This window comes from Solanum pennellii, chromosome 5, assembly GCF_001406875.1.
Source record: "Solanum pennellii chromosome 5, SPENNV200".
Classification (NCBI taxonomy): Eukaryota; Viridiplantae; Streptophyta; class Magnoliopsida; order Solanales; family Solanaceae; genus Solanum; species Solanum pennellii.
Genome location: NC_028641.1, coordinates 246,271 through 259,260, shown reverse-complemented (window position 1 = coordinate 259,260; position 12,990 = coordinate 246,271). Strand labels below are relative to the sequence as shown.

General features: G+C 32.9%; 1 protein-coding gene across 1 annotated transcript; it reads left to right on the top strand.

Annotated features, from left to right (window-relative positions):
* The first annotated feature begins 4,973 nt into the window (after positions 1-4,973).
* On the top strand, positions 4,974-6,855 carry LOC107018525 (probable inactive poly [ADP-ribose] polymerase SRO2). Its single transcript, XM_015219028.2, is given in 7 exon segments — positions 4,974-5,148; positions 5,247-5,603; positions 5,695-5,939; positions 6,133-6,269; positions 6,368-6,428; positions 6,431-6,473; positions 6,626-6,855. Coding segments are annotated over 7 exon segments (1,122 nt in total). The 5' UTR covers positions 4,974-5,029; the 3' UTR covers positions 6,786-6,855.
* Positions 6,856-12,990: the final 6,135 nt, after the last annotated feature.

Here is a 12,990-nt window from a genome sequence, read left to right as displayed (position 1 = left end):
AAAAAATGGTGTGTTTTAAAGTTTAAACGAGCCCCAAAGCACGCAAAGGCTGATTTTATAATTTTTCGTGTAATATAGACCATGATTTTTTTTTATATGAAAATCCCAAAAAAAATGACCGTAAATTTTCATGAATGACAATTAAGACCTTATAAATGGAACTAGTTCATCCCACAGGGAAAAATAGTGCATTTTCACGTTCAAACGAGCCATAAAGCAATCAAAGGATGTTTTTTTCGATTTTCGTGTGCTATAGCCATTGAATTATTTTTTTATCCAAAAATATAAAAAAAAATGGCTAAAATATTTAATGGACGTCCGTTAAGACCTTAGAAATTGAACCAGTTCATCCTGCGTGGATAAATAATGCATTTTCAAGTTCAAACGAGCTCCAAAACAGACAAAGGCAGATTTTTTCAATTTTCATATAATATAACCCATGTATTTTTTTATTCGAAAAATTACAAAACAAAATGACGGAAATTTTTCATGGATGTCTGTTAAGACATTAGAATGGAACCAGTTCGAAATGCAGGAAAATATGGTGCATTTTCAAGTTACAAAGGAAGATTTTTTCCGATTTTCGTGTGCTATAGCCCAGTAAATTTTTTTTATCCAGAAATCTAAAAAAAATGACCAAAATATTTCATGGAAGTCCGTTAAGACATTAGAAATGGAACCAATTCATCACACAGAAAAAATGGTGCATTTTAAAGTTCAAACGAGCCCAATACAAGCAAAGACATATTTTATCAATTTTCGTGTGTTATAACCCATGAATTTTTTTTTATCCAGAAATGTCGAAATAAAATGGCTGAAATTTTTCATGGACGTCTGTTAAAACCTTAGAAATGAAACATGTTTGTCCCGCAAATAAAAAAGGTGCATTTTCAAATTTAAACGAGCCCAATAGCAGGTAAATGCATATTTTACAATTTTTTGTGTGCTATAGCCCATGAAATTTTTTTATTTCGAAATCCCAAAATAAAATGGCCGTAAATTTTCATGGACGTTCGTGAAGACCTTATAAATGGAACCAGTTCATTCTACAAGGAAAAATGATGCATTTCAAGTTCAAAAAAGCCACAAAGCAGTCAAAGGGAGATTTTTTTGATTTCATGTGCTATAGGCAATGAATTTTTTATTATCTAGAAAATTTGAAACAAAATGAACAAAATTTTCATGGACGTCCGTTAAGACCTTAGAAATGGAACCAGCTCGTCCCGCGGGAAAAATGATGCAATTTCAAGTTCAAACGAGCCTCAAAGCATGAAAAGACAGATTTTAACGATTTTCATGTGCTATAGCCGATGATTTTTTTTTCAAACCAAAAATCCCGAAATAAAATGAATGATATTTTTCGTGGAAGTCCGTTAAAACCTTTGAAATGGAACCAGTTCGTAATGCGGAGAAAAGTGGTGCATTTTAAAGATCAAACAAGCCCCAATACTGTCAAAGACATATTTTATCGATTTTCGTGTGCTATAATTCATGAATTTTTTAATCCGAAAATCTCAAAACAAAACAACCGAATTTTTTCATTGAAGTCAGTTAAGAGCTTCAAAATTAAAAAAGTTTATTTCGCGGGAAAAAATGGTGCATTTTCACGTTCAAACGTGCCCCAAAGTAGATAAAGAAAATTATTGATCTTCATTTGCCTTAACCCATTGATTTTTTTATACGGAAATTCCAAAACTAAATAGCCAAATTTTTTTGTGGACGTCTATTAAGACCTTAGAAATGGAATCTGTTCATCCCGCGAGGAAAAATCATGCATTATCAAGTTCAAATGAGTCATAAAGCATGCAAAGATAGATTTTATCAATTTTTGTGTGCTATAACCCATGAATTTATTTTTATTGCGAAATCTTGAAACAAAATGGCCGAAAGTTTTCACGGACGTCATTAGAGAACTTAGAAATGAAACAAGTTCGTCCCGCGGGGAAAATATGCATTTCAAAGTTCAAACGAACCACAAAGTAGTTAAAGAATGATTTTTAAAATTTTTGTATGCTATAACCCATGAATTTTTTTTATCCGAAAATCTTGAAACAAAATTGTTGAAATTTTTCATGGACGTCTGTTAATACCTTAGAAATGGAACCAGTTCGTCCCGCGAGGAAAAATGAAATATTTTTCAAGTTCAAACAAGCCCCCAAGTAGGCAAAGACAATTTTTTTTATTTTCATTTGCTATAATCCATGGAGTTTTTTTATTCAAAATTTTTCAAACAAAATGACTGAAATTTTTCATAGGTATTCACTTAGATATTAGAAATGAAACCAGTTCGTTATGCGGGAAAAAGTTGTGAATTTTGAAGTTCAAACGAACTCCAAAGTAGAAAAATACAGATTTTACTAATTTTCGTGGGCTATAACCTATTACTTTTTTTATCTAGAAATTTCGAAATAAAATAACTGAAATTTTTAATGGACGTCCATTAAGACTTTAAAAATAGAAAAAGTTCATCCTGCGATGAAAAGTGATGCATATTTATGTTCAAACGAATATCAGAGCATGAAGAAGTAGATTTTAATGATTTTCGTGTTCTATAGCCCATGATTTTTTTAAAACCAGAAATGTCAAAACAAGATTAATATTTTTCATTGAAGTCAGTTAAGACCTTAAAAATGAAACCAGTTCGTTATGAGGAAAAAAATGTTGCATTTTAAAGTTCAAACGAGCCCAATACAGGCAAAGACATATTTTATCGATTTTCGTATGCTATAGCCAATGATTTTTTTGATTCGGGAATTCCAAAACAAAATGGCCTAATTTTTTCATGAATGTCAGTTAAGATCTTAGAAATGAAAAATGTTTTTCCCGCAGAAAAAATTGATGCATTTTCAAGTTTAAAATGAGTCTCAATGTAGGCAAAGAAAATTACCGATTTTGATTTTTTATAACCCATTGATTTTTTTTATCTGGAAATCCCAAAACTAAATAGTTGAAATTTTTCATGGACGTACATTGAGACCTTAAAAATGGATCCAGTTCATCCCGCAGAGAAAAATCGATTTCAAACAAGTCATAAAGCATGCAAAGGTAGATTTTATCAATTTTCGTGTGTTATAGCCCATAAATTTATTTTGATCGTGAAATCTTGTAACAAAATGACCAATATTTTTCATGTACATCATTTGAGTACTTAGAAATGGAAACAATTTATCCTGGGGAAGAAATGATGCATTTTAAAGTTCAAACATGCCCAAAAGTAGGCAAAGACAAATTTACCGATTTTAGTGTGATATAATTCATAGGTTTTCTTAATCCGAAAATGCCAAAACAAAATGACTTAAATTTTTCATGGACGGCTTTTAAGACCTTAGAAATGGAACCAATTTTTCCTGCAGCTAAAAATGGTGCATTTTCAAGTTTAAACGAGCCCCAAAGCAAGCAAAGACGGAGTTTACAATTTTTCATGTGTTATAGTCATGAATTTTTTTATTTGGAAATCCCAAAACAAAATGACCGTAAATTTTCATGGACGTTTCTTAACACCTTAGAAATGGAACCAGTTCATACCGCAGGAAAAAATGGTGTAATGTTAAAGTTCAAACGATCCCCAAAGTTGACAAAGATTGATTTTCAATTTTTCATGTGCTATATCCAATGAATTTTTTTAATTGGAAATCCTAAAACAATATGGTCGTACATTTTCATCAAGTTATTTAAGACCTTAGAAATGGAACCAGTTTACCCCATATGGAAAAATTGTGCATTCCCAAGTTTAAACGAGCCACAAAGCATTCAAAGGAAGATATTTTCGATTTCGTGTGTTATAGCCTATAAATTTTTTTAATCCAAAAATCTATAAACAAAATGGCCAAAATATTATGTGGACATTCATTAAGACCTTAGAAATGGAACCAGTTCGTCCTGGGGATAAAAATGATGCATTTTCAAGTTCAAACGAGCCCAAAGCAGGCAAAGACATATTTTTTCAATTTTCGTATGCTATAATACATGAATTTTTTTGATTCAAGTATTCCAAAACAAAATTGTTAAAAATTTTTATGGGTGTCTGTTAAGACATTAGAAATTGAACCAGTTCGTCATGGAGGAAAACGTGGTGCATTTTGAAGTTCAAACGAACCCCAATGTAGGCAAATGCAAATTTTACTAATATTTGTGTGCTATAACCCATTGATTTTTTATACGAAAATACTGAAACAAAATAACCAAAAATTTTCATGGACGTCCATTAAGACCTTAAAAAAAGAAAAAGTTCGTCCCATTAATAAAAGTGGTGCATATTCAAGTTCAAAACCAGTCTCAAAACATGCAAAGGCAGATTTTAACGATTTTCGTGTGCTATAGCCCATGAATTTTTTAAAAATAAAAAATTCCAAAATAAAATGGCCGATATTTTTTCATGGAAGTACGTTAAAAATTTAGCAACACTTAGAAAAAATCACAATTTTTCAAAAAATTCATAATCTTTTCGATAAATCGCACCCGTTCAAAAAAAAACTAACCTTTCAAACAAGACACAACTCCTAAAAAAAATGGCAAACTCTGAATTTCTCTATTGATACTTTTTAAAACCAAACATTTTATAATTATAGTTATTTATATTATACGTACTAGTTACTTGCTAACACGTAACTATTGAATTAATTCACATCATGTGTGAACACGGAAAACGAACAATATCGAGAAATTATAATTTGAAAAGTCAATTGGACAATCGAATAATATACTCCTAGCAAAATTAAAAACATGAAATTAAGAATTTAATTCGATTTTTCTCTTCCTTAACACAGACACGTTCCTCTCTTTCCAGAAATATAAGTATTAAAAGTAAATAAAATCCTCCACTTCTTTTTATTATAAATTATTTCTTTACAACAAAAGTTGACAAAAACTTCTAAATCTGAGGTCAGATTTTTCTCCTTTTTCTCTCTTCTTTGTCTCCTTTTCTTACCTTTTTTGGCTTTTTTTAAGTCTTGTAATAAATGGAATTATAACACTTTCTTAGAGCCTAAGTTTCTCCAACTATTTATCTAATGTCTTACTTACTTTTTAGATGAATCAATTTGGAGATCATAATGATCAAGTTTCCATGACAATAGATAATGAAAAAATGTTACTCTCTTTCGATTCCGAAGTCGAGCCTCCTAGTTCAACATATCATAATTCCTTCAGGTCAGAAGCGAATTCAAAATTTCATTTCATTAATTTCACTTCTACATTATCATCTGATACTCGAAATAATAAATAATATTTTGATTCGATTATCTCAGGTCGTTCAAGAAAAATGGGATGATCGAATTAGAGGAACGTAACAAAGAACATGATTTAATCAAGGCAGGTTTTCTTAGTGGAATGGGGCAATTAGGAAAGGAAGTTGAAATTGTGGCTATACATAAGAATTCATGTTCAACTATATTAGGGCAAGCGAGGTTAGAAAGTTTTCGTATTTATTCCGAAGCAATGCGGAAGAAATGTGGTGGAAATGCTAATATTAAATATGCTTGGTTTGGTTCTTCCAAAGATGAAATTTGTAACATAATTTCACATGGATTTTCTACAATTACTGAACCAAAATCAGGAGAATGTTTTGGTATTGGTGTTCATCTTTATCCTGCAAATATCCATGGGTAAGCAATGATACATATATGTATAGTACTCTATTTCAATTTATGTCACAGTTTTAATTTGTATTTTTTTTATTTTTTTTTGGTGTTGAAGGGTATTATCGGCATTGGAAGATGAGAATGGATTAAGGCATATGTTACTTTGTAGAGTAATATTAGGAAATACAGAAATAATTGAGGCTTCATCCAAACAATTTCAGCCAACTTGTCAAGATTTTGACTCTGGGGTTGACAATTATTTGGCTCCTAAAACATACATTATTTGGCCTTCTTATATGAATTCTCATATTTTACCAAATTTTCTAGTAAGTTTTAGGTCTACTCCAAGTTACTTATTAGGTAAGCAGTTCAATATTTATGACTTTGTTTTATATCATGTTAAAGTAATTTGGGGTCTACGTTTGATAGCTGATTTGAATATGAATTATGCAGATATCAAATATTAATTATGTATCAAACGATAGATCCCACGTTTAATTAGTATATGAGAATATCCAAAGAATGTTATGTTATAATTTTGTTTATTTTTTAGGTGCTTCTACGAAAATCAAGAAAGTTCCTCCAAAACCGAATTCTCGTATAAAGTTTCATGATTTATTGCGTGTGCTTTCCAAATATTTACATCCATCGAGAATGGTTTTGATCTCAAAATACTATGAAGATTTTCAGGTGAATTTTTTTTCTTAATTATCTAATTTTGTGTGATAAAATTTTTAATTTATTATTATTCTATATGAGTAATTATGTGATAGTGTTTTAATGTATAGAAAAATAAGATCACAAAATTAGTACTCGTTCGAAAATTGAGGCAAATAGCTGGAGATACTTCGTTAAGAGCTGTCATGAAATTGTATCCAAATACTACTATTTAAGGTACAGCTTCCTACCTATATATTATTTATAAACAACTTGATGCATTAACTAATGGGCCTTTAAACAATTATTTAAATAATTTTTCTTATTTTTTTTTTCAAGATATCGTACGTTGATTGGTTTTCTAATTTCATCGTTTATATAATATTTAGTTGTGAACCAGAGAAAAGAGCTTGTAAATTCCGTGAGAACGAAGGTGATAAAGTTGCTAGCGATATGATGAGACGGAGTTTATCAAAGTGTGAAAAGAAAATTTTCCCTTGTTTTTCGACTACAACAAGTTTTTCATTTATGAAGTTGTATAGTATTTAAGCGATGTACCAATTGTATTAAACGAATAATATTAATTACATATTGAATTGTGATGTTACTTATTTGAGAACATGCATTATGACAAAATTCTAGCTACGAGTTTGAAATTACTCCATTGTAGCTTCTAGGAACAAGTTAAGTTTGAAGAAGAAGAAGAAGAGAAAGAAGGGAAAGCTTATCATTCATCAGTGCAGATTTTACATGTGATCTGTATATAAATGCAAACTTAGTGCAGCAATTCCTCTAACTAACTCCAATCACTCCACTCACGTTTACAACACACACATATTAAGTAACAGAATCTGCAGCTAACTAACCATGTGCATGCTAAACTAACTAACCAACTGTATTAACAGAAAATAGGAAAACTAACAGCCTAACTATATTAACTAACAATGGGAAAGTTAACACTCCCCCTCAAGCTGAAGGGTGCAGTATGTTAAGCACACCTAGCTTGCCTAACAGATGAAGATGTTGAGCCTGACTCAGTCCTTTGGTTAATAGATCAGCAATTTGTTGATGTGTGTGTACATACTCTGTTTGAATCAATCCAGTCTTGACTTTGTCTCTAATGAAATGACAATCTATTTCGATGTGCTTGGTTCTCTCATGGAACACAGGATTTGCAGCCAACTGAATGGCAGATTTGCTATCACTCCATAGTGTGATTGGCATTTGTATTGGTACATTGAGCTCATTGAACAACCCTACCAACCATGTCACTTCTGCTACTGCTGAAGCCATGCTCCTGTATTCAGCTTCAGCTGAACTTCTAGACACTGTCTGTTGTTTCTTGGACTTCCAAGACACTAAAGAATCTCCAAATTTCACTATGTAGCCTGTTACTGACCTCCTAGTATTAGGACATGCAGCCCAGTCTGAATCACACCAACATGTTAATGTTGTAGCTGGTTGAGCCTTCAGCCATATGCCCTGACCAACTGTTCCTTTTAAGTATCTCACCACTCTGATAGCTGCTTCCCAATGAGACCCTTTTGGATGTTGCATAAATTGACTTAGAGTTTGCACAGCATAACTAATGTCAGGTCTTGTAATGGTAGCATACATCAATTTTCCCACTAATCTTTGATAAACTGAATTGTCCATTAGCTCATCATCTCCTTGTATTCCAGCAGTTTGATCAAATTCTACTGATGTCAACCTCAAGTTAGTTTCTAATGGTGTATTCACAGGTTTTGCACCACTCAATCCTGTATCAGATATAAGCTCCAATATGTATTTCCTTTGATTCAAGATAACACCTGTTTTGGACCTTAGCACCTCAATTCCTAAGAAATATTTGAGTTCTCCTAAATCTTTGAGTTTAAACTTCTGATGCAATACTTCTTTTGCTTCTTTGATTAATAACTCATCAACATAGATCAGTACAATGACCATCCCCTCTGGCTTCTTCAAAGTAAACAATGAGTAATCATAAGAACTTTGAGTGAAGCCTGCAGATAACAAAGTGTTAGTCAATTTGATATTCCATTGTCTGGATGCTTGCTTAAGTCCATACAAGGACTTAAGCAATTTACAAACTTTGGTTGACCCTTGAGATCTGAAACCTTCAGGCATCTCCATATATACTTCCTCATCCAAATCTCCTTGTAAAAAAGCATTGTATACATCCATTTGGTAAAGAAACCATCCTTTTGAAACTGCCACTGCAATTACACTTCTAACAGTTACCATTTTGGCAACTGGTGAGAATGTATCATGATAATCCAATCCTTCTTGTTGACTATAACCCTTAGCTACAAGTCTAGCTTTAAATCTTTCTATGTCTCCATCAGCTTTGTATTTGATCTTGTAGATCCATTTAGAACCAACAGTATGTTTACCTAAAGGTAAATCAACCACCAACCATGTTTTGTTATCTTCAAGAGCTTTAACTTCTAATTTCATAGCCTCAATCCATTTTGGATCTTTACAAGCTTGGCCAAATGTTTGAGGTTCTACTGAATCTGAAAAGTTAGCTAGGTAGCTATGATAGTTTGATGACATATGATCATAACTAAGATGATTTGCCAGAGGATACTTACTATTCTGTCCAAGAGTAGTAGTCATATAATCTTTCATCCAAATGGGAGGCTTGGTAGGTCTAGATGACTTTCTAGAAGACACTGAATCAACATTTAAGTCTTGGATCAGCACCTCTTCATGCTGAGTATGCAATATCTCATCAGGAACATCACTCAAACTAGTAGAAATCTGTGTGTCTATCTGTGTACAATCATCATGTGCTGTCCCCTCTGAATCATTTGTTTCTTCAAGGCTATCAGGTAATAACTCATTAACAGGTGCTTGTGAAGGTTTTGAATTGGCAAAAGGAAAGATATGTTCTTGAAATACCACATCTCTATTCACTAGGAACTTCTTAGTTTGTATATCCATTACCAAATAGCCCTTCTGAGTTTCTGAATATCCCATCATGATCACAGGCTTTGCTCTCTCTGAGAATTTATCATTCCTAGGAATAACAGAAGCATAACCAAGACAGCCCATCACTCTTAAATGGCTGATATTAGGAGACTTAAAAAACAGCCTCTCATATGGACTTTTGTTATGAAGATTGGATGATGGTAGTCTGTTGATCAAATACACAGCTGCTTGAACACAAATTCCCCAGAATCTAAGTGGCATACAAGACTAAAATCTGATGGCTCTAGCTACATTCAATATGTGTCTATGTTTCCTCTCCACTACACCATTTTGTTGTGGTGTGTGAGGACAACTACTCTGATGTACAATGCCCAGACTTGTAAACAATCCTTTGCATTGAGAGTTGAAAAATTCTGTTCCATTGTCTGACCTTACAGTCTTGATTACACACCCAAACTGATTCTTTATCAATGTAAAGAAAGTATTTATAGCTACTATAGTTTCAGATTTGAGCTGTAGTAAATGTACCCAAGTATATCTGCTGTAATCATCAACAACTGTAAGAAAATAGTATTTCTTATCAAATGTGGGAACCTTATATGGTCCCCAAAGATCCATGTGAACAATTTCAAAGCATTTAGAGGTCTTTGATGTACTGATAGGGAATGACAATCTAGTTTGTTTAGCTAATGGACACACTGTGCAACTGGTAAGTAGATCACTGTCTTTATTATTATGTAATATGTCTAAACAATGTAATACTTGGTTTGAAGGATGACCAAGCCTTCTATGCCACAGTTCACAATCTTGTAGTGATACCTCTGCAACAATCTTCTGAGGACTTTGAGTTTCACATTTGCTCTTCATGTCAGAATCAGTTCTGAATATGTACAGGCTCCCTTCTTCCCTACCAATCCCCTTCACCCTGCCACTGTAAAGATCCTGAAATATACAGAATTCAGGGTAAAAGGAAACAAAACAAGACAGTTCCTTAGTTAACTGTGATACAGACAACAGGTTGAACTTGAACTCAGGTACACACAGCACATCTTTGATCATCTCATTGTTAAACAAATGTGTATCTCCTATGTGTGTTATGGAGACCTTGTCACCTGTAGGTAAGTTCACTTTGTCTTGGTGGGAATTAGCTGTACATTTACTATTTTTCAGTAAATGTTCATTTGATGTAATATGATGAGAAGCACCAGAATCTACTATCCAACAATGAGAGGCAACATTAGTTGAAAAACAATCTGCCATACCTGTCATGTTGGCCTGCTTTACTTCCCTCTTATCTTTCCCTAACATGTCCATTATTTGCTTGTATTCTCCATCAGTGAATGCATGTCCTCTAGCAACAAATGCATTGTTTACTTCATGATGACTAGAAGAGGCTTCTCCAGAGTTCTCTTTGGATGTATTGTTAACTTCTCCAACAATGTTATGGTTATTTCCTCCAGGTGAAGAATGCATGTGACCTGACTTTGCATTATTAAAACCAGATCTTTTCCTGTGTTTCCAGTCAGCTGGATAACCAATTAGCCTGTAACAATTCTCCTTGGTATGCCCAGTATATTGACAATGTTCACATCTTCTTCCTTTGTTAACCTGGTTTCCTTGATTATAATTGTTTCCTCTGTTAACATTCATAGCCACTACATCAGATACCTTGTTACCAATAGTCATACAAGCTGTTTGTTGTTGCAGCTCATCTTCTATAATCATAGCATAAGCTTGATTAATGGTAGGAGTAACACCTTTTAGCAAGATTTGCCTCTTAGCCTGTTCATACGACTCATTCAACCCACTAAGAAACTGAATTAGCCTAAGCTGGTACAGATGATCAGCATATTCTTTGGATTTTGGACAAGCACAGCTAGGAGATGGCATAAGTGCATCAAATTCCCCCCACAAGTTCTTCAGTTTTGTGTAGTATGATGAAACAGAATCAGTACCTTGTGAGATTGTGTTGATCTCCCTGTACAATTGATAGATTCTCATTCTATTAACCTTGTCAAACCTCTCTTTCAAGTCTTGCCAAACTACATAAGCACTGGTAGCATATACTATTCCATTTAGAAGATCTTCACTAACTGAATTCATCAACCAAGATAGCACAATTGCGTTACATGTTTCCCATTGTTCATGTAACTCATCTCGATACAGAGATCTGCTGCAAGCTCCCGTAATGAATCCAATTTTCCTCTTCCCTGTTAAAGCAATTCTCATGGACCTACTCCATACTCCATAATTTTCAGGTCCTGTGAGTTTGATAGGAATCAAAACTGCACTTGAAGCATCTGATGGACCTATATAAAGTGGATCATTTGGATCAATTCTTCCAGCCACCATTGTTGCCTGTTGTTGTCTTCTTCACAGCCTACACTCAGCCTTGTCTTCTTCAGTTGTCTTCTTCACAGCTTATACTCAGCCTTGTCTTCTTCACAGCCTACACTGTTCTGATCTAGCCTCGCTCTGATACCATGACAAAATTCTAGCTACGAGTTTGAAATTACTCCATTGTAGCTTCTAGAAACAAGTTAAGTTTGAAGAAGAAGAAGAAGAGAAAGAAGGGAAAGCTTATCATTCATCAGTGCAGATTTTACATGTGATCTGTATATAAATGCAAACTTAGTGCAGCAATTCCTCTAACTAACTCCAATCACTCCACTCACGTTTACAACACACACATATTAAGTAACAGAATCTGCAGCTAACTAACCATGTGCATGCTAAACTAACTAACCAACTGTATTAACAGAAAATAGGAAAACTAACAGCCTAACTATATTAACTAACAATGGGAAAGTTAACACATTAGCTCATAGTGCTTAAAAATATTTAACATCTAGCTAGTTTCTTAATGCAATATACTCGATGATAAAATCTGTATGAAATAAATGAAAACAAATTTCATGTTGAATTTTGACAAAGGTTCATAAATGGAACAAAAAGGTTCGGAAGCCAAGTTAAATGTTATAAAAGGAACAAAAAAGTCATCCTTTTGGATTCTTAACTTTGACCAAAGACCATTTTGATAAGATAAGTCTTTTCTGAAAATTCAATAACATATTTCAGTCTTTTTCCTAATAATATTAATACACATTCTTGTCAGGATGTACTCATTATTCTCATTTTTTCACTAGAGTGACCAAGATTGATTTCTAGAATATCAATTATCTTCTATGCACGTATAACATTCTATCAACTATGACCTTTTTAAAACTCAAATTAGGCGTTGAATTAAACAAGTCAAAGAAAATGTATGAGAGAGATCAAATGTCCGCTGAACTTTGATAGACTGTCATATATAAACCTAATTAGGTTTTTTAAACTAAAAAAAAAAATATACTCCGAACTTTAGAAAATAGGATACATATTCTCTATTGTACTTTAAGGTTGTATATATATTTTTGAGCCGTATATATCTAGACATGTGTTACATTCATTTTTATTTGACTTATGAAAACGAAAATAATTTTGGTATTGACTCAAATAAAAATATTTTAAAAAAAACAGTGGTTGGGAAAAGAGAAAATAGAGAATGGAATAACAAGGTGTAAAATTGACTCCTCGTTGCTATTAAAATTTTTGACGTAAATAAAAATATGAAATACCAATACAACACAAAAAAAATATGAAAAACAGGGGTAGAAATGTAATTGAATTAGTCAAAATCAAATCATCAAAGACCTCACCTGCAAATTAACCGGTTAGAGAACGGCCACGCCGCAACTAAATTTGAATTAAATTGATTTTTCACTTCCTTAAACAGCCATATTCCTATATTTAAAATTCAAAAAAACATTATTATCCAACA